Genomic DNA, 23235 nt, shown 5'->3' on the forward strand with positions numbered 1-23235 from the left:
CAGTGCGGTTGGCGCAGGATAGAGCAGGGTTTAGGGCTGTTGTGCATAGGGTCGCTATGAGTCGAAAACGACCCGACGGCACATAACAACAACAACAACAACAACATCCAATTTGCTACTCTTTTTCTCTTGAGTGGTGCATTTAAACCATTCACATTCAGTGTGATTATTGAGAGGCAAGGTTTTATTGCTATTATAGTTTTTAGGGTTTTTTTGGTGTTACTTCTAGTTACTTTGGTCCATCCTACACTCTGTGGCACCTCTGTAAGAAGGACATCTCTCGGTAAGAATAGCAAAAGTCAACAGAGCAGCCAACAACAAATCTTGGGGAGGGTGTCGAGAAACTGGAACTAGGAAGTGGATGCCTCTCCTGCTTCCAAACCTGTCTTAAAATTGGGCGTTCCACCAAACGCTGTCCACTGTGGGCAGCCATTACGGCGTTTGACCCCCAGTGGCACAAGGTTCAGCTTCACAACAAACCCAGATTACCTTAATATAGCAAATTGACAGAAGACTGCTGTACACCTTAGAAGAATGTTCCTCCAAAATGAAATAACAAACAGTAGCAAAAGCCATAACAATAGGCCCTCGGTTCCAACCAACATTTAAATATAAGGGTCCTCATAAAGTTTCCAGAGATATTTGGTTTAGGGAGTGGAAGCTGCTCCTTCTTCTAAACCTGAATCAATCTGGGAGCTCCACCAAGCACTGCCAGTTATGGTGTTTGACACACCTGTGGCACAGTTGTTCATCATTACAGCAACTCTAAGTTACTTCAGGAGAGCAAATAAACAACTGCTGTCCTACTTAATGTTCATCCAAAAATCACTTAACATTTGTGGCCCTTGGTCCATAACACCTTTTTAAATTCCAGCATGCCCAAATGCTGGTGGACTGTGAGCTAGAGACCCCCCAAGCCATGGATTCTCTCACGTAAGGAACATTCAGTGTTCTTTTGGCTTTATTTTCACCCCACGTGGAATCAGCCGATTGGACTTGCCAGATGACTTGGGAGTCTCTGGCTTATAGTCTACCAGCATTTGTACGTGCCAGAATTTAAAAAGGCGGTGGGTGGGGTCTGGCTACGTCTGCAAGCTGATGGTTATTGAGAATCAGTTTTATGCTGGCTGATGGATTCTCACGCCTTGCTGAGGTTCACATAAGGAACATTCAAGGTTATTTTGACTTTAATACTCTGTATACTAGTAGTATTTATTATATATTTGCTATGTTATTAGATTCCCTCAAGTCAAGTAAACCTAAGAACAAAAGGCCTAAATCCTGTCCTATCCTGTATCATCCTCATCATCTCTGACACACTTGAGCCCATTGCTGCAGTTAGCATATCTATCTCTCCGGTTAGTAGTCTTCTCTCATTCACTGACCCTCTCTGTCTGTCCCAGCATAAAGCCTCTTTCTAAGGAATAGCCTCTCCCAGCAAGATGCCTAAAGTATTTGAGATGAAACTTTGCCATCCTGGCCTCCAAGGAACATCTTGACTATACTTTTTCCAAGACCTGTCTGTTTGTAGTAATTACTACTTTTACAATCAGAAAAAAACATTGTGGGTAATTTTTCTCTAGTTATTTCTAAAGCTCGTGCTTTCTTGTAGAACTGGTTCCCAAGGATTCTGACACATGGTGACCCCATGTATATCAAGGTAGAACTGTTTTCCATAGAATTTTCAATAGCTAACTCTTTTTGGACATAGATTGTCACACCTTTTTACCCCAGGAATCTGTGAGTGAATTAAAAATTACAGCTTTTCAGTTAATGGGTAAATAAGTAACTATTTATACCACCCTGTGGAACAAAGAGAATTATTTAAATCTGTATCTCTGATTTAAAGCTTTTAATTTGTCTATGAAAGTCTATTAAAAAGAATTTAAGATACGTTTTTCCTTTTATGTTTATAAATTATTAAGGATGTAGTTATTATTATAAAAAGTTATAATTCCTCTTTATATATTTTTTCTATTTTTCTGCAAAGAAAAGTTCTAGAAAATAATATGATTCATTTGTAGTATGTAGTAACCAGTTATTAATGAGTTGTCAAATGTTTTGTTCTTATTTTAAAAATAGGAAAAAGCTCATGCAGTGGAACTATGGCAAACTGTTTCTCAGGAGTTGGATAGGCTGCAGAAACTTTATCAAGAATATATGACTGAGGCCCAGATTCATGTAGTTGAAAGTCAAAAGCAAAAGGTATGCGTGATTTTTTTGTTGTTTATTTTTTTTTTTTAAATCTATAAAACCCACTCAGATATAGCTGACCCTCCAGTAGGTTTTCAGAGGCTTTAAATTGCATGGAAGGAGGTTTCCTAGCTTTCTCTCATAGATAATGCTGGAAGATTCAAGCTGTCAGAAAGGTGCAACATTTGAGTTACCAGGTCAATTCCATACCAACTAGCCTTAAATATATGTAAGAAATTATATTCTGAAGAACTCAGTTTTGGAAAGGAATGTCAGAATGTCTCTCTTTCATGTTATCTATCTCAACATTAAATAGACCTTTGATGGTTAGGAGGAGCCGTGGAGGTGTGATATGTAACATATCAGATGCTTAGCTGTTAGATGAGCAGTTCAAATTCACAAACCACTCTCTGGAATAAAGATTGGCAGTCTTCAGCCTTGAAAACCCTATGGAAGGTCACTTTAAGTCAGAAGTGACTTGATGGCAGTGATTTGGTCTGTTGATGACTAGAAGTCTCTTGAGAGGTATTAGTGCCTAGAGCTCTGGTGGTATTTTCTTGAGGGAGTTGTGCTGCTAACCCAATGGCCATGCCTCTCAGATGGTTTGAATCCACTGGTTCCTCCCTGGTAGAAAGATGTGCATTCTCTTTCTGTGTAACCTTTGAAAACCTACCTGCAGGTCAGTCAGCTTTGAGTCAGTTTCTAATCAATGGCAATAAAAGGAAGAGTCTACATTGATTTCTAGAATATGAAAGCTGTATTTAGTTCTGGGAAACAACTGTGTGTATTAATGAAGATTATTGTTTACAAAACTTTTATATGCTTATTTTTTGACCTGACTGCAAAAGTTATATTTTAGGTCAATGAGAGAATCTATTCACATATAATGACAATGCTATGTAAAATGAAAATGTTGGCACGTTAAAATAGATACCATAAACTGTCCTATGGGAGAAAGAGGAGGTAACCTCTTCCCATAAAAATGTAATGCAGTTGAAAAATGGAGCAGTAACGCTACTTCCTAGAGGTAGAAGTACATTGAAGACTCCTTAAGTCTAGGCTTTCGGTTTGTGTACTAACTTTTCTGTTTATAGCTGAGTTGCTGTCTACTTTCCTATAAATATGACCTTTTCTACAATAAAATGTTAAAAACTGTTACAAAATAGATACCAAAATTTTCTGGCATAATCAGAATAAAATTTTGCAGTAAGAATGAATGTGAATAGTTATTAAGGACTTTTTGTTATCCAAAGTTAGAATTCTCTTTTCTTTTAATTCTTTCTAATAAATAGAATGTAAGTAGAGAGCTTTGGTGGCCTAGTGCGTGAGGAGTTGTGTTGCCAATGCAGAGGTGGGCTGTTCTAATCTGCCAGTTAGCCCAGGAAAGAAAGATGCAGTCTCTTCTTATGTCATTTACAGCCTCGGAAAATCCACTTCAGATCAGCCATGAGTCAGTTCTGACTCAAAAGCAGTGAGTTTGTAGTAGCTGTCTTTTTTTTTTGTTGTACATCTCCATGTCTAAGCACTCAGTGTTTGTGTCTCACAAATCCATCCATTCCATTAGAAAATGTTTTTTTGGTGTGTGGTTTTGTTTTGTTTTTTTAAAATTATTCCATTCATTCTTTTTGTGCAACAAGTGATATGTTATCATGGGAGAAGGATGGGATTAATTGCCTCTGAAAACTCACTGAAGGGTCAGCTATGGGTAGGTTCCGACTCTACAGTATGTAACATAACACATACAATATGTAATAATTCCAATTTTACTTTTTTTTTCTGTGACTGTTGAAAAGGCTTATGTCTCTCTTCAGTTCTTCAAATTCTACAGTTCTCCTTTTCAAATACTATGGGTATTTCTAATACTACAAATCTACTTAGGAATTTTAATCTAAAAATATAAGAATATTTATATTAATATCTGCATTTTATAAAAATAGTAGTAAATATCATAGATTGGAAATAATCCATCTCTGATCTGTTCTTTCAGATTTTTTTTCCCACTGAAATCATAAACCATTTTTAGTATAAGTAGGTTCTTTAAGGTTTGTTTTTTTAGGTTTGGTTTTGTGTTTTCACTTGAGAAAGATCATTAGCTTGCTCTGCAGCCAAGAAGTAGGGGTTTTTTGTTGTTTATCTTTTTGTATAAGACTTTACATTTTTCCTCATTTCCTAGGCTATCTATTGTCTTTAATTCTGCTTGCTTGCTTTAGTATCACCTGCACAAATACAGTTTAAAGGACCAAAGCAACTAATCAAAAAATAGAAAACATGGAACACTCAAGCCATGATAATTTTTTTAAAAGGGGTGAGGCATAATAAATTATGCCATAATTTGTATTACAGGAGGTCTTGTGATCTAGTGTCAAGAAGCAGTGTTGCAATCCTGAAGGCACATGGTTTAAATCCATCCATTGCTCCATGCAAGAAAATGGGCAGTCCCATCCTGTGCGATTAACTACCTCTGAAAACCCACAGGAGGGTCAGCTATGGGTTGGTTCCAGCTCTATGGTATACAACAACAGTTTGTTTTATAGATCTTGAGTAGAGTTATGTGCAGTTTTCCATTCTTGGACACAGTCTCTCTGGCTTATCTGCTTCCTGATGAGTTTCAAATAAAATATAAATCCCTCCCTCACTCATTGCTGTCAAGTCAGAAGTGACTTATAGCTGAGCCTCCAGCATGTTTTTAGAGACAGAATATAGTATGAGTGGAGACTGCCTTTCTTTTCCCAGGGTACCAGTGGTGGATTCAAACCCCTTGAGGCTCCACCTTTGGGTTAGCACCACAACGCCTTACAGAGTAAACCACGAGCTAACATATTTAAAATATATGCTTAAAAACATAAATGTTGTTTTCATCAGATGCCATCAACTCATAACCCTGTTCTATCCTGTGCCATGCTTATACTTTCTGACACACAAGAACCCATTGCAGCAGTCACTGTGTCAATCTACCTGGTTGAGGGTCTTTCTCTCCTTCGCCAACCCCCCACCCTTCCTAGCAACATGTCCTTTTCCCAAGATAAACTATAAATAGCTACAGTAATTTCATCATTGCCACTTTTTTTTAATCTTAGAGAGTTTTTAACTTATTTCTTCAACTACTTTCCACAGTAGCAATCAGGAACAGTGGATGTTGTCTAGATTTAGCCCTAGTGATTGATTTTAGTTAAATTTTAAATAGGGATTGTAAATAAAATGCTATTTACTCTATTTTCTTACTTTCCTCATTTAGGATCAGTTGACTAATTTTCAACGACTAACCAAGCAACTTCATGTTACAAATGAGAATATAGAAATGGTAAGTAAAAACATTCACTTAATATATTCTTTTATTTGCTCTAGAACACATTACTATTAATAAAATATCATATTTATTTGTATTAGTGCAAACCAACAAAGCCAGCATCCAAACCTATTGTTGTGGAGTCAGTGCCAACTCATAACAGCCATATAGAATAGAGGAGAGTTGCCGTATTTGGTTTCCAAAGACCTATGAACAAACGATCTGAACCCATAGCATCTTTTTTTGTTTTTGTTTTATTAATTTTAGTGAACATTTACAGAGATTTTGGATTTCCATGCATTCATTGTTGCACTTTTCTCCCTGCCCACCCCTTCCCCCCCAGTTAGCTCCTCTCTTTGAAAAGTTAAAAAAAAAATTCCTTCATTGGTATACAATCCCCGTAGCATCTTAATGGAAGCAAATAGCCCTGTCTTTTTCTTTTGAGAGGCTGATGGATTAGAACTCTCAGCCTTTTGGCAAGCAGTACTGTGCTTTAACTGCTGTGTAACCAGCAAGCCTGTAAGAAATAATGAAATATTGCATGACATTAGGACAGGCACGACTTTTTCTCTTTATCTCTTTTTCTTTCGCATTTAGAACCATGTCATGGTTTATAGTTTGGTTTTGGGGTTTTTTTTTTTTAGCATCTAAAAAGAAATTTCTATTTGAAATATATTCTAATCTGAAAATAGAATCCTTGAAAGATCTGTTGAGAGTAATCTTAAGGCTATGAGCCTCTCAAAAGTAGAGCTCATACTTTATTCTTTGTGTTTCATCTAGTGTATTGCTACTCATATAATAAGAATAGTGTGATGTATAGGATTAGAGGGGAATTTTTTTCAATATAGAAAAAGTATATATACAAACCAGAGAGCTATCATTATTCTCAATGGAGAGAGATTCAAAATATTTTCCTTGAGAATAGAAACTAGACAAGGATGCTCACTACCACGTCTCCTAGTCAATATTTTATTGGAAGTCTTAGTGATAGTAATAAGGCAAGAGAAGGAAATAAGAGGTATCCAAACTGGCAAAGAGGAGGTAAAACTATCTTTTTATGCAGGTGATATGATAGTATACTAGAAAACCCTAAAAACTCAGCAAGAAAACTACTAGACATAGTTATCCAATTCAGTAAAGTGATAGCAGATAAGATCAACATATAAACATCAATTGGATTTCTCTACTGTGACAAAGAGAATACAGAGCTGGAGCTAAGAAAAACAATTCCCTTCACAATAGCTAATCAAAAGATTAAGTACTTAGGAGTAAACTTAACCAGAAGAACAAAGGATCTATTCAAAGAAAATTACAAAACAAGACTACAAGAAACAAAAAGAAACCTGGAGAAGTGCAAGAATATCCCTTGCTCATGGATAGGAGGACTTAATATTGTGAAAATGACAATACAACCAAAGGCATTTTACACGTTCAATGCAATCCAAATACAAATACGAATTCCATTCTTCAGTGAGATGGAAAAGACAATCTCCAGTTTCATTTGGAATGGAAAGAAGCACAGAATAAGCAAAGCACTCCTTAAAAAGAGAAACAAGGTAGGAGGCATCTTACTCTCTGATTTCAAATCCTATTACACTGCCCTGATGGTCAAGATAGCATGGTACTGGTACAATGACAGACACATAGATCAATGGAATAGATTTGAGAATCCAGATCAGCCCATCTACCTGTGACCAACTGATTTTTGACAAGGAGATGAAATCAGTTAAGTGGGGAAACGACAGCCTTTTTTAACAAATGGTGATGGCAAAATTGGAAAACTATCTGCAGAAAACTCAAGCAAGATCCACACCTCACTCCATATACAAAAACCAACTCAGTGGATCATGGACCTAGGACTAAAACCAAGGACTATAAGCTTCATTTAAAAAAAGCTTGAAAGAACACTAGAAGTCCTAATCCACAGCATAAACAATCTTCCAAACATCCTGAAAAAATCTATAACCAGGAAAGGATAAAATAGATGACTGGGACCTTCTAAGAATCAAATCCCCATGCACATCCAAAAACTTTTCCAACAGAGTCAAAAGGGAAGCCACAGGTTGCGAAAAAATATTTGGTAATGACATGTCAGACAAGGGATTTATATCTAGAATTTTTAAAACACTTGTGCACCACAAGAAGATAGACGTAAATAACCAAATTGAAAAATGGGCACCGAATATGAACAGACACTTCACCAAAGAAGACATTCAGATGGCCAGCAAACACATGAAGAAATGTTCAAAATCCCTAGTTCTACGAGAGATGCAAATATGAGATATCGTCTCACCACAGTAAGAATAGCAAAATTTAACAAAACAGCGAATATCAAATGTTGGTGAGGTTGTGAAGAAACTGGAACCCTTATTCACTGTTTGTGGGGAGTGTAAAATGCAACTATGGAAGGCTGTATGGCACTTTCTCAAAAAGTTGCAAATAGAAATACCATTTGACCCAGCAGTTCCACTACTGAGAGTATACCCTAAAGAAACCAAAACTGCCACCTGAGCAGATATATGTACATCTATGTTTATTGTGGCTTTGTTCACAGTAGCAAAGATTTGGAAACAACTCAAGTGCCAGATGAATGGATAGAGAAGCTGTGGTATATTTGCACAATGGTATACTGTGCTGCACTGAAAAACAAGGAACTCATGCAATATTACATAGAATGGATGACTCTAGAGGACATTATGCTGAGTGAAATATCTCAGTCACAAAAGGACAAACACTGTTGTAAAACAGGACCAACATTGGGGGTGAGGGAAGACTGAGAAAGAGGGGATAAATAATATATACTGTATTGAAACAGATGAGGGAGAGAACTGTTTAAAAGAGATATATGATTAGGTATTATTGTCATGACAGGAGTCCCAAGTGAAGGCTGCAGAGTGGAATGGACTTGGGGGGAGGGATTGTATAACAATGAAATAATGTTTTTATTATTTTTCAAAGAGAGGAGTGAATGCGGGGGAGGGGTGGACGGGGAGAAAAAGGTGACAGTGAATGAATAGAAACCCTAAGTCTGTAAACTTTAATTAAATGAATTAAAAAGAAAAGAATGATTGTTGCATAGTTCAAAAAACTGAAAATAATATGTCATATCATATGAGAATTACATGAAAATCAAATTTCAGTAATTAGAAAGGTATAGTGAAATACTTGGTCATGCAATAAAACTCTACTTAAAGTTAAATCATTATTAATAATATACAGCTTGGTACTATGTTCACCATGAAAGCTTAGAAAATAGAGGCAATCCTTTCTTTGTCAGTACATTCAAAATATTATTGATATATGCTGTATGAGAAACTCTGATAGAAACTCAGATAAGAAAGGAAACTTACAAGGATGTATTTACATGTTATTAAACTAAATGTGGAAGAATAAAAGAATAGTGTGATGTTTATTTAACAATTAACTTAAATCTTTAAAAATATTGAGAAACTAGAACCATTGTTTGTGGTTTGTTATTTTCTTTTTTTTTTCTTTTTTTTTTGCTGACCATCTGCACTAACTTTGATTTCCCTGTAATTTCTTGTAAAGTAAATACAATTTATTCTCCCAGTTCTACTAAATTTGTTTCTCTACCTTCTTAGAATTTTATTTTTACCTTATTGTTGAGTAATAGTATTATGACATCCTAGATAATTCCTCTCCTGTCTTCATTGTTGCTCAGTTAGGAAGTACTTCTTACTAGTTCCTAATGAAAATGTCTTTCTTTAAGGGTGGAATTATGCCATCACAGGTAAATTATTTAATATTATTTTTCTCTGTGTGTACCACTTCATTTACCACTTCTATTTAGCATTATTATCTAGAACAGAGTAGGGTCATTAATGCTTCACTTATAGCTATCTGCATAGGTATCCAAACAGAATAGATCAGGTGTTTATAGAAAGCTTAGACAAAAGAATGCAGCTGCAGGCAGTTTAATGTCATGCAGGTGTTTATCAGAAATGCAAGGGAAGTCTGATCATGACTTTCGTTTTGCTTTTCTTGTGATTGTGGTAGATCTTTCTAGTTAATCTTTTTAAAGATACAGTTTTTGTGTTGATATTAATATTTTTCCTTTTTTTTTCTTTTGGCAGACCAACCAGCATTTTGTGAAAACAGTAACTGAACAAAATGTGGAACTTGAGCAACTACGAAAAAAGCTTAGGTACTTTTAAAAAAAATTATTATTCTATTATAAATTAGTTTTCTTCTAGGAGACTATTGATAGTGTAATTTTTCCTATCACCAATTTTTCCTACCTCTCAGTAAATATGTGTCAGTATGTGTGATTTCTCAGGATGTTTTTTTTTTATGATTCATAGTGACCGTGAACAACAAACCTGAATCAGGTCCTATCCTGTCCCATCATCATCTTTGATACATTTGAGTCCATTTCTCCAGTCATCATGTCAGTCCATCTCGTTGGCGGTTTTTCTTTCTTTCCCTGACTCTCCACCTTTCCAAGTATGATATCCCTTTACAAGGAATAGCCTATGCAAGCAACATGTCCAAAGTAAGAGAGGTAAAGCCTTGCCATCCTTGCCTCAATGGGGCACTCTGGCTGCACCATTTCCAAGACATAGCTGTTTGTTCTTTTGGAAGTCTGCAACAGTACTGTTCTCTAGTACACCTCAAAGGCAACAATTCTTCTGTCATCCTTATTCATAGTCCAACTCTCTCAGATACATAGTGAGTGATTGAACAGACCATGGCCTGAATCAGGTGCACCTTGGTCTTAAAAACTCCTATGATTGCTACTTAATATTTTGAAAAAGTCCCTGACAGCAGACTTACCCAAAGTAGTATATCTTCTGATCTGAATGTTAGTATTGAGGGTGTTGATTGTGTATCCAAGTAAGATGAAGTTATTGATAGTTTCATGATGTTGCTTATTGGCCCAGTGGTAAGGACTTTTGTTTTCTAGATGTTGAGATGCATTCTATATTGAATTGTGTGGTCTTTGATCTTCTGCAACAGGAGTTTCAGATTCTCTTCATTTTTAGCAAGTGAGATTATGCCATCACGTAATGTAGGCTGTTGATGAATTTTCCTCTGATCCTGATGCCACATTCTTCGTAGAGTTCAGCTCCTTAAGTTATTTGTTCAGCATACAGATTGAATAGGCAGGGAGAAAGAATGCAACCTTGACACACTCTCTTCCTGATTTTAAACCATGCCACATTCCCTTGCTCCATTTGGACAACAGCTTCTTGGTCTAGGTATAGATTTCATACGAGCATAATTAGGTGTTCTTGGATTCCCATTCTTCATATTGTCGGCCGGCCGTAGTTTGTTGCGATCCACATGGTCAAATGTCAAATGCCTTTGCATAGTCAGTAAGTCTTCTGTTATTTTCTGCTTTCAACCAGGATCCATCTAACATCAGCCATGATAACCCTGATGTCACAGCCTCTTCTAAATCAAGCTTGAATTTCTGGCAGTTCCCTGTTAATGTACTGTTCCAGCTGTTCTTGGATAATCTTCAGCAATATTTTGCTTGCTTGTTATATTAATTATATTATTCAATAATTTCCACATTGTGTTGGATCACATTTCTTGGGAAAGAGAACAAATATGAATCTATTCCAGCTGTCCTCCAAATTTCCTGACATAGACTGGCAAACACATCTAGGGTTACTTATATCTGTTAGTTGAAACTTGTCAATTTGTATCCAGTTGATTCCTGGAGCCTTATTTTTTGCCAGTGTCTTTAATGTAGCTTGAACTTTCTTGTTTGTTACCATATGGTTCTGTGTAGTTAATTCTTTTTGGTACAATGACTTTGTGTATTCCTTCCATCTTCTTTAAATGTTTCCTGAATCATTCAAATTTGTGCCCCTTGCATTCTTAGGTATTGCAGCTTCAGGCTTGAATTTGTTTCTTTCTTTTTTCTTTTAGCATCAAAAAGAGATAGTTCTTCCTTTTTTATTTTTTAACTCCAGCTTTTTGTACATTTTATTATAGTACTTTTCTTTGTCTTTCCAAGCTGCCCTTTATTCTGACATCCATTTTGGTATTTGCTTTCTCCCCTGTATTTGCTTGCTTTCTTCATGGTATCTTTGATGGCATTCCACAGCTTATCTGGTCTTTAATCTTTAATGTTCAGTGCGTCAGACCTGTTCTTGAGATAACTTTTAAATTCAGGTGAGATAGGCTCAAGGTTCTATTTTGGCCCTGTTGTTTTCATTTTCTTCAGGTTCGTTGAACTTGTTCATGAGTAACTGGTGGTATGTTGCATAGTCAGCCCCCTGCCTGCTTTTGACAGTATATACTGAACTTTTCCAGCTATTGCATTCATAATCAAAAAAGGCTATTTCAAGGTCCATTCTAAAGTACGGTGCTGTGAGCTGCAGGATACCATTTACACACATAGAAGGAAGATCTGTTGATACAACCATTATTCAAATATATGCACCAACAACTAAAGCAAAAGATGAGGAAATTAAGGATTTCTAATAATCAACACCCTTGATACCAGCAGTCACAAAATGAGCAGATGCAATGTATGGTGGTGGCCAAGTCTGACTTCTACTTGCTTTATAAGGATGACCTTTCCCTATCAGTAATATCCATAGCTGCTCCTTGGAGGCAAGGATTCTGAAGCTTTGGCTGACAAACTCTTGGCATGTTGCAAGGAAGGACCAGTCCTTGGAGAGAGATGTCATGTTTGTGATGGTGGAGGGACAAAGAGAGGAAGACCCTCGATGAGATGGATTGATTCAATGACTGGGGTAATGGGGGTAGGTGTGTCAGAGATAATAAGATTGACACAGAATAGAGCAAGATTTAGGGCTGTTGTACACAGGGTCACTATGAGTCATGGGAGATTCGATGGCACATAACAACAACAATATCCATAGGATAAATCAAATAGCTCCCTGGTCTGAATTGCCACTGCACATGCTCCTGCACCTATTTCTACCAATCATTGGGCCCAATGTTTGTTGCAACTTGACTCAAAGACTTTACTCACAGTTGCAGGGTTTATTAGGGAATTAGGTTAGGGAATATAGGAGGCAAAGAATATGATACAAAGCAAGTCCAGGTTTAGTGCCATATCTAATTAATAAGGCACAATTCTTCGATTAATGAGAGTCCAGATTCACTTCAGCAGCACAAATGCAAGGAGCCTCTGGTTTCTTCAGTCATCCAGCAGACAGAGCACTTACAAGTTAGCTATTCCTTAATCATGCAGCAAGCCAAACCTTTAACTTTGGTTCCATCTCTAAGGTTCTAGCAGTGCCACAGTCTTGTCATAGTCTCTTCAAAACAAAACCTTTAACTTTGGCTTTATCTCCAGGGTTCCAGTAGTGCTATAGTCCCTTCATCCTCCTTTCACCACTGTCTCTCACAATGTCTTCATCGTCCCTCTCCCACTGTTTCTCACAGAGTGGAAAGTGTTCTCGTACGTTTGCCCATAGCTGTTGATGATTTCTAAGATGTTATATCTGCAGTTAAGGTAGCTGGAGACCATTCCCTTCAATGGGGGCTAACACAATGGCTAGAAAAGTCAAATTTCAATGGTTCTGATATCTCACGTCCACACATACACAAAGAAGTCCTGTTAATACAACTACTATTCAAATATGCACCAACACCTAAGACAAAAGATGAGAAAAACTGAGAATTTATTTCTAGCAATCAGCTGGTACCCTTTGACCAGTAGCCAAGAAATCAGGAGACATTGCATTGGGTAGGTCTGCTCTCAGGGACCTCTAAATTGCTGAAGAGCAATGATGTCAGTTTCAAGAAAAAGGGACACCTGATTCAGGCCATAATCATCTTAATCACCTGCTGTGCATCAGAGACCTGAACAGTGAGTGAATAAGGATTACAGAAGAATTGATGCCTTTGAATTTTGGTTTTGGAGAAGAGTTTTGAATATCCCATAGACTACCAAAAGAACAAACAGATGTATCTTAGAGAAGGTGCAGCCAGTGTGCTCCTTGGAGGCAAGGGTTGTGAAGATTTGTCTTTCATACTTTGAGCATGTAGCTAGGCAAGGCTATTCCTTGGAAAGAGACATCATCATACCTGGAAAGCTGGAGGATCAGCGAACAAGAGGAAGACCCCCAATGAGATGGATTGACACAGTAACTTCAGCAGTGGACTCAAGAATATCAGATATAAAGGAGATGGCACAGGATAGGACAAGTTTCAGATCGGCTGCTCATAGAGTTAAGAGTTGGACTTGACTTCACAGCACAAACAACAAACAATCAACTTTTGTAGTATCAAGTTGATTGAACATGTCTTTAAGATTCATTAGTGATTATTGATAACTGGAATGCAACCATTGGAAATGAAGGAAGACTGGTAGGTGGAAATGATGGACTTCACAGAAATGACATTGGAGATAAGTGAGTTGTGTACAATCAATTTTTTTTAGAAATTTTTTTTAGAAAACATAGATCACAAATATATAGGCTTCACCTGATGGACTAACAAGAATCTAAATAACTATATCTGTATACAAATAAGACCTGTTTATATGATTATGATTTAAATTTCTTCCTCAAACACTAAAGCCAAAGGTGAAGAAATAGAAGACTTTCACCAACTTCTGAAGTGTGAAACTGATTTAACATGCAGTCAGGATGTGTTAATAATAACTGCTGATTGGAATACAAGAGTTGTAAACAAGTAATTGAGGTCACATGACAGATTTTTGTACCAGCGGTAAACTTCATTGCAACTACCTTTTATGAATTACAAAAAGTTACTATACACATGGGCCTTGCCAGATGGACTGCGTAGTGTGTAAAAAGCAAGGGGTGCATAGGGACAGCCATATCTGAGTTTTACCAACTTCACAGGGAAACTACCCCTGTCAACAGCATCAGAAATACAAAACAAATTCCTATGAGGTCAGACATGTTCCCATCCTCCCGTACATCTATCTACTCATTTCAACACCAATCGTACTGCTTTACTGATGCCAGAATCTAATGTGATAGCTCACAGACCACACAGTATCATATTGGGGAGGTCACAAATCTATAACTCAGATTAGCAGCAGAATACAGTCTGGTCAGCTTTTGAAATATGCTCGCCAAGTGCCTCAGCCTTGATCCTCATGGCTTTAGATCAGTGTTAACAAAGTTCTCATTCCTGCCCTGACTCTACCCTCTACCCTCTACCCTCCCCCGCTGTCCAGCAAACTTGGCTGAAGGCTCTTAGCTCTGATTCTGTCCATGAGGGATAGCGTGTTCACCGTCACCTCCATCTCATGTTAGCCCTCTGGTTCTCTGCTTCAGCCATGGCTGCTGCTGCCATAGGTCGAGCTGGTGCAAGGTTTTCTGGGCCTGAGCAACATGCTCCATTATCTTGCTTCTTTGCTGGTGAAGAAGATCTTCCAATTCTTCTGCTGGATCCACTCAATTTGATGGGGAGACTAGCCATTCCCCTTGTGGATTGGTGAGACTAGCCAATCCCCTTGTGAATTGGTAAGACTAGCCAATCCTTTTGTCAATAGGCTAACATGCCCTATTCACATATTCCCACGATCCATATGGCAAAGTAAAATTCAGTGGCTAGGAAAGCCATTTTGAACAATAAACTCCACACGGAATAAAAATTACTACATCTGTGGAAAGAGATGATGGAGAAGCTCAATATTAGCCTTTAGAACAAGTCTCGGGGCTTGTAAAAACAGGTCATCAACTGTTCTTATCCAAGTTCAAGATGAAGATGAAGAAGATTAAGACAAATTCATACGAACTAAATTATGATCTTTAGTACTTCCTACCTGAATGGAAAAAAAAAACAACTCAAGCATAGATTTAATGTATTGAACATTAATAACAGAAGATGAGAAAAGTTGTAGTATGACATTAAGGCCATCATACATAGGACACAGAAGGTCATTAAAAAACATGAAGTGAAACAAGACAAAAATGGATGTCAAACGAGACTCTACAACTTACTCTACAACACAGAGATGCTAAAGCAGAAGGTAGCCTTCAGTAGGGATTATACCTTAAAATTAAGAAAATAAAAATCCTCTCAGCTAGACCAATAGCATCATCATAATTAGAAAATTCGAGTGGAATTGTTAAGGATTTGATTTTTCTTGGATCCACAATCAATACACATGATAATAACCATCAAGAAATCAAACAACATATATTAGGAAAATTGGCTGCCAAAAATCCTCTTAAAGTGTAAAGAGCAGTGATGTCACCTTAAAGATTAAATGCACCTGACTCAATCCATGGTATTTTCAAATGCTTTATATACATGTGTAAGTGGAAGCCTAAATGAGAAGAATTTATGCATCTGAGTTGTAGTGATAGCAAAGAACATCAAATATACAATAAGCAAATATGTCTTCAAAGAAGTACACAGGGTTCCTTGAAAGCAAAGATGGTGAGACTTTGCCTCACAACCTTTTGACATGTTATTAGGAGGGGCCAGTCCCAGGAAAAGGACATTATGGTTAGAGGGTCAGTGAGAAATATACCCTTATTTAGATGGAGTAGCGCAGTAACTGGACAATGAGCTTAAGCCTGACGGACTTTGAGAGGGCTTAGGATCAAGCAGGGTTTCATTTTGTTATCCACAGAGTTGCTGTGATGGGAACCGACTCAACGGCACCTAACAAAAACATTTTAGACTACATATCTCTAACTTAAAAGAAACAAGGATGATCAAATAAGAGTCGATTGTTATGAATGTCTAAGGAGAAAAATTAAGTTTATTTAAACTAAAGAAATACTCAAAATAAAGAATACAAAAAGTACTGGAAATACCCTGAAAAGTAAGATTTTAACTTGTAAACGAAACATTATTTTGTGGAAGAAAATAGGAAATGGTGAGAAAAACATAAATAGCAAAATAATATTTAACCATTGGTATTTTAAAATTGCTACAATATGTTGTTGTTGTTGTTATGTGCTGTCGAGTCGCTTGTGACTCGTAGCGACCCTATGTACAAGAGCCCTAAACTCTGCTCTGTCCTGTGCCAATCGCACTGTCTCCAACACACCCATCCCAATTACCCCAGTCACTGAATCAATCTACCTCATAGAGGGCCTTCCCCTCCTGCACTGTCCCTCCACCCTACCAAGCATGATGTCCCTCTCCAAGGACTGGTCCCTGCTTACATGTCCAAAGTATGTTAGACGGAGCCTCAGAATCCTTGCCTCCAAGAAACTGCCCAGTTTAACCCTTTCCAGGATTATCTGTTTGTTTTCCTAGCAGCCCATGGTACCCTCAATACTCTTCTCCAGCACCACAGCTCAAAGACATCAATTCTCCTTCTATCCTCCTTGATCATTGTCCAACTCTGATGCATAACAAGTGATAGCAAAGACCATGGCCTGTATCAGACGCACCTTAGTCTCCAGAGAGACACCATTGCTCTTCAGTACTTTGGATTCAGTACTGTAATATAGAATATTATATATAATATAAATTATATTATATATAAAAATTATATATAATATAAACAAATATACATATTTGTTTATGTCTAGGACTAATAATTTTCCCTAAACTCTATAAATGAAATAATTATTAAGCTCCTATTTCAAACACTGTTTGAAATATTGTTGTTGTTATGTACCATCGAGTTGCCCCAACTCATAACAACCCTATGTAGCAATAGCTCTGAACCTCATTGACTCTGACACACTTAACCCCTTTTTCCCAGTTACCATGCCAATCCATTTTATATGGGAGTCTTCCTCTCCTGCACCATTCCTCCACCCTTCCAACCATGCTGTCCTGTTCCAAGAAATAGTCCCTCCTGGTCCCATGCCCAGGCTGAAAATCCTTGCCTCAGGGAGAAACTTGCTTTCACCTTCTCTGGAACACATGTATTTGTTCTCCTGATGGTCAGTGATATGTTCAGTACTCTCCTCTAGCACAACTTAGAGACATCGATTCTTCTTCTATCATCCTTTGTCAATGTCCAGTTCTCTGGTGCATAGTAAATAATTGTAAGATCATGGCCTGGGTCAGGTGCACCATGGTCACTAGACTACCATCATTGCTCTTTAGCACCGTGGAGAGGTTCCTGACAGCAGGATTTCCTGATTGCTGGTGCAAAGAGTGTTAATGCTGGAGCAGAGCAAGCTGAAATTGTTAACATCCTAAATCCCTTCTCCTTCCAATCATGGTGCTACCGTTTGGCCCAGTCATGAGAGATTCTTTATTATCTTGATAATGAGCTTCAATCCATATGTTTTTAAATACTTGAAATACATCTGAATATTATATTTATATATACATATATGTGTGTGTACACACCCACACAAAGATCCTTACAATAGGGACAGTAGGCAGTATAATGATAGATGGAGAAAGGATTGAAGCTGTTAATTATTTGATCTTGCTTGTATCTACAGTACACATTCTTGGCATCAGCAGTTAGGTAATTAAAAGAAAAGTTGCAATGGGAAAATGTGTGAAAGAGCAACAGTGTCAGTCTAGAGACTATGTGTGGCTGATCCAGTCCATAGGCTTCTCAGTCCCTTGCTATGCATCTGAGAGCTGGACAGTGAATAAGGATGACAGAAGAAGAATTGATGTCTTTGGGTTGTGGTGCTGGAAAAGAACATTGAACATATTGTGGACTGCCAGGAGAGCAAATAGGTCTTTCCTGGCATGGGTGAAACCAATTTGCTCCTTGGAGGCAAGGATTTTGAAACTCCGTTTCACATACTTGGGCATGTTGCCAAGAAGGACTAGTCCTTTGAGAAGGACGTCATGCTTGGAAGTGTATAAGGCAGCACGAAAGAGGAAGACCCTGGATGATATGGATTAACAGTGACTGTCGCAATGGGGTTGAAGGTGTCAGTGTGGTTGTGTGTGTCAGTGGCACATAACTAACAATAACAACATAAACATACACATCATTTTTGTTGAATAAGAACTGACTCATAGTTGAGTCTTCATTGGGTTTCTGAGGTTGTAAATCATCAATCTTCTCTAGAGCAGGTAGTAGATTTGAACCACTAAGAAGGTATTAAGTTGCTTATTTTTTTTTAAAACAAAATCTTTTATGGGTTTCCTCCCCTTATTTTCCTTGTCTCACTTTCCAGATCCCTTTATGGTGCTGTTAGGTACTGCTGCCCATGTAAAGAAATTAGTAATGAAGAAATCATTGTGCAGAATTTTATCATTTTTGTCACCTAGTCCATGTTTTCCAACTAACTGTCCCTTCTTCCTGGTTCCCAGCTTTTGTATTCCAGTCACCCATTATTTTGGTTGCATGTTTCATTGTTTCCTGACTGCAAAAATTGGTAGAAATGAGCTATTTCCTCTTCTTTGACTCTGGTTGTTGGTGCATAAATTTTAATAATAGTGGTGTTAACAGCTCTTCTTTGTATGCATGTGGATATTATCCTCTTTCTCACAATATAGTATTTCAAGATGGATCTAGAAACAGCCTTTTTTTGACTATGAAAGCGACCCCATTTTTTTTCTCACCTTTTCATTTCTGACATAGGAGATCATGTGATTGTCTAATTCAAAAATTCCCCTGCCAATCCATCTCATTTCACCCATACCTAATATGTCAATATTTATGCTTTTCCTATTTTTCTTGATAATGTCCAGTTTTCCTACATTCATACTACTCACACTCCAGTTACAATCATTAGTTTCTACTCACAACTGTTCCTCCTCCCTTGTGTTTTCAAATTCAAGGGCTCAACCTTGGTTGCCATCTCTGTTAGTCTGCTAAGTGTGCTCCGTTGTACGTAGGGTTTTTGAAGGCCTGTTACATTTTGGAAGTGGATTGCCAATCCTTAGAAGAGGTTATGACACTAAAGATGTTACCACCAATGCCAGGTGAATCTTGGTACAAAGCAAAGAGTGAGCCTGTCTGTGTTTCATTGACTATACAAAGGCGTTTGACTGTGTAGATCACAACAAATTGTGGCTAACCTTGAGGAGAATGGAAATCCCAGAACATGTACTTGTACTCATATGAAACCTATACTCAGACCAAGGAGCAGTCCTTAGAAGAAAGCAAGGAAACACAGCATGGTTCAAAATCAGGAAAAGAGTGTATCAGGCATGTTTCCTGTTTCCATACCTTTTCCATCTATATGCAGAACACATCATCTGGGAGGCTGGGCTTTATGAGGAGGAATGTGGCAACAAGCTTGGAAGAAGCCTCATCAAAAACCTACATTATGCAGATGACACAACCTTACTTGCTGAAACTGAGGGGAACCTGAAGTGTTTGCTGCAGAAGATCCAGGAATGTAGTTTTCAATATGAATTGAAGCTCAACATCAAGAAGACAAAGATTCTTACCACTGGGGCAATTGGCAGCACCATAGTAGATGGAGAAAAGATTGAGGATGTTAACAATTACAGCTTACTTGACTCCACAATCAACACTTTTCACACCAGCAGTCAGGAAATCAAAAGACCAATTACACTGGGAAAATCTGCTGTCAGAGACCTCTCTAGAGTACAGAGAAGCAATAATGTCATTCTAGAAACTAAGGTGCTCCTGATCCAGCCATGGTCTTTGTAGTTACTTGCTATGTGTCAGAGAGCTAGACCATGACTAAGGATGATAGAAAAACAATTGATAACTGTGAGTTGTGGTGATAGAGAAGATTCTTTAACATACCATGAACAACCAAAAAAAGAAATAGGTCTGTCTTGGAGAGGGTGAAATCCAATTTTTCTTTGGAGACTAGGATTTGGAAGCTCTAGCTCACGTACTTTTGGCACGTGGCCAGGAGGAACTGATCCTTGAAGAAGGATATCCTGTTCTGAAAGGTGAAGGGACAGCACAGGAAAGGGAGACCCCTGAAGAGATTGATTGATTTAGTAACTAGGGCTTTCTAGGACTTTGGAGTTAGGTGTGTTGGAGTCAGTGAAGCTGGCTCAGGACAGGACAGGCTTCAGAGCTGTTGTACATAGGGTCACTAAGAGTTACAGTCAACTCAACAGCACATAACATATAGAGAAAATGTTTAAGAATCCTTTACTCAGAGTCTGTAGGGAAATTCAAAGTATGTTATGAAGTAGTTTTCCATATGTATAAAAAGTTTTTGTATGAATTTGCTCCGATATCTCTTGGTTTCTGTATTTTGATATATCCTTCACCATAATTTACACTATCTCTTGGTGACAGAAAGAAGACTCGAGAGCAAAATATTGAGTTTTATACATTCAATGATTTGTTCATCCCAGACACCTTTATAAGAAACACAAAAGGTGGCTACATATGGCCATCACCTGACGAAGTGCACAGAAATCAGATTGACTACATCTGTGGAAAGAATTTTTGGAGAAGGTCAATATCAAAAACCAAAGCCAGGCTAGCTGGTGAGTATGGAACCATAAGTTACTTATATGCAAGGTCAAGTTAAAATTGAAGATTAAAACAAATTAACAAGAACCAAAATATAACCTTGAGTCTATCCCACCTGAATTAAAGAAATCATCTTAAGAACTGGTTTGAGGAATTGTTTAGCAATAATTGAAGACCAGAGGTGAGGTGAAATGAAATCAAGGATATCATCCATAGAGCAAAAGGTCATTACAAAGAGGAGAAAGAAAAAACCAAAATGATGTCAGAAGAAACTATGGAAATTGTATTAGAGCACCTTCGTTATAATTTGTTGTTATTTTTAAATAAAAGTTAATAATATTTAAAAATTAAAGTGAAACTTCTATGATGTAAACTTTGTAAAAAGAAAAATTGACTTAGTTAAATATTTTCTGCTAAATTTTAAAAGCTTTTCATTTGTTTTTTAACATAAAACCAAACTTACAGAAACCCAAAACGTGATATATCTGTAATCACAGATAAAATTTTAACTCTTTATGTGGTAAAACGAATATTTCTTATGTGACCTTTTTGAACCCTGGGTTTCTAATTCCTCCACAATGATTGATCATGCTACAGTTTGCTAAGAGACTGAGCTCTTTACTAGCCACTTAAATGGTTCATAAGTATTGGTTATTTTGCTGTATGACTATGCAAGAATTGGGTTACTTTATTGTTTGCCTAAGTGGCTTGCAAAATTTATTGGTTTGCTATTGTGGTACAGTAGATTGATTGTTTGAAATGGCTTTCCTAGCCATTAGCTTTAAATTTAGCCACATCGTAAAGTGAGTCTATGCTAATAATATGAATATGATACCTTTGGGTGAGAACGTGCAAATAGAGTGTGCAGACTCCTAATTAGGGAAATGAGCAGTTTTGGCATGCCACTAGACTTTAACTGAGAAGTTTTAAAGCCAAAAAAAAAAAAGAAAATATGACTCTCACTTCCATAAAGAAAGAAGCATAGAGTTTAATGTGTCTTTCTGGATCAAGGGTTATGCACGAGATGAATTGAAATAAAGTAGCAGAGATAGGAGATAACCAGAGACTGACAAGAGATAGAGCTGAACTGGAACTGCTATCCCTCTAATCTAGAATGCAGGACCTTCACCCAAACTTGCTGGAAGACTATGGAGAGATGCCAAAATTAGCAAAACTATGACTTGTATACCAGTGGGGCAGAAATGTAATGCTTAAAGCTGGAAAGCACACCTCAGAAACTGTTCTAGCTAAAGAATTGTGCCCTGTGTTCTACCTGATTTGTAACCTGTTGACTTCTATGATAAACCCCATAATCATGAATGTTTTCTGTGAGTTCTGTGTGGCTACTGCAGTGGAATAAGTTAGGCCTGAGAGGAACAGAGAAGCATTGGGGATATGTGTCCTCATAAGAATAAATTCTGTGTTTTAGTTTTTGGTTGGAGCCTAGTCCCCCTAGGGGAATTAGTGAAAGTCTGATGCCACCATACTGACTGCTCTCTTTTTACAGTAATCTACATCAGAATGTTCTGGTGTCATGTCTGTTTGTCTTATCTAAATGTGCTCTATTATACATAGAGTTTTTGAAGGCCTGTTATTTCAGAATCGTATGGCCAATTCTTGGCGATTTGGATGTTCACCATTAGATAGATATCTGACTGACAAGTATTTAAACCTAAAAGAACAGATGAAAAATCCTTCCCATTACACAGATTTGGTGTTGGCCTCACCTCTCCCTTTTGTGCACTTGTTATGATCCTGACCCCCATCCCCACCCTGCCAGCATCCCACTCAGTTCTCTCACTTTGCCCCACCCCAACATGGTTCAATCCCCCTCTCCTCTCTACTTCTAACTAACCCTCAATGTGGTGGCTTAGGCCTCAGGCCACTTCTGTCCTCTAATTATCTCTCTACTTCCCAGTGATGTCGGTGCTCTGGGTGGTACAGGTGCATACCCACCTAGGCATGTGTAGATAAGACCTGCAAGCAGGGCAAGTGCAGAAGTGAGAAGACCAGTGAGCAGAGCAGACACAGACGAGCAGATAAGGCACCAGAAGCTGAGCCCTCACAGTGGGAAACACAAAGGAGTGAAAGCAGACACTAGTGATTGGTATATGGAATGTGAGAAGTGTGAATGTAAGACTGTTGGACATTGTCAAGGAAGAAGCGGAATGCATAAATATTGGCATTGGTGAAATGAGATGGATTTTAGCATAGGACATTTTATATCAGACAATCACATGATCTACTATGCCGTAAATGAAAAGGAGGAATGTGGTCACTTTCATTGTAAAAACGACCATTTCTAGATCCATGTTGAAATACAATATTGTGAGAGATAGGATAATATCCATATTCATACAAGTCCAGTGAATACCATTATCATTCAAATTCATGCACCAACAACCAGACCCAAAGAGGTGGAAATAGATTTCTACCAACTTTTGCAGTCAGAAATCAACAAAACATGCAACCA

General features: G+C 37.7%; 1 protein-coding gene across 1 annotated transcript in view; it reads left to right on the forward strand.

Annotated features, from left to right (window-relative positions):
* The window catches only part of SCLT1 (sodium channel and clathrin linker 1), a 258430-nt gene that overhangs the window by 70072 nt on the left and 165123 nt on the right, over positions 1-23235 (forward strand). The window contains exons 6-8 of the mRNA XM_006901160.1: positions 2083-2205; positions 5429-5494; positions 9574-9644. Of these exons, the coding sequence (XP_006901222.1) occupies positions 2083-2205; positions 5429-5494; positions 9574-9644 (260 nt within the window). The remainder of the gene's footprint in view (positions 1-2082; positions 2206-5428; positions 5495-9573; positions 9645-23235) is intronic.

Source organism: Elephantulus edwardii, unplaced genomic scaffold, assembly GCF_000299155.1.
Source record: "Elephantulus edwardii isolate Elephantulus edwardi_28Jun2011 unplaced genomic scaffold, EleEdw1.0 scaffold00311, whole genome shotgun sequence".
Taxonomy (NCBI): Eukaryota; Metazoa; Chordata; class Mammalia; order Macroscelidea; family Macroscelididae; genus Elephantulus; species Elephantulus edwardii.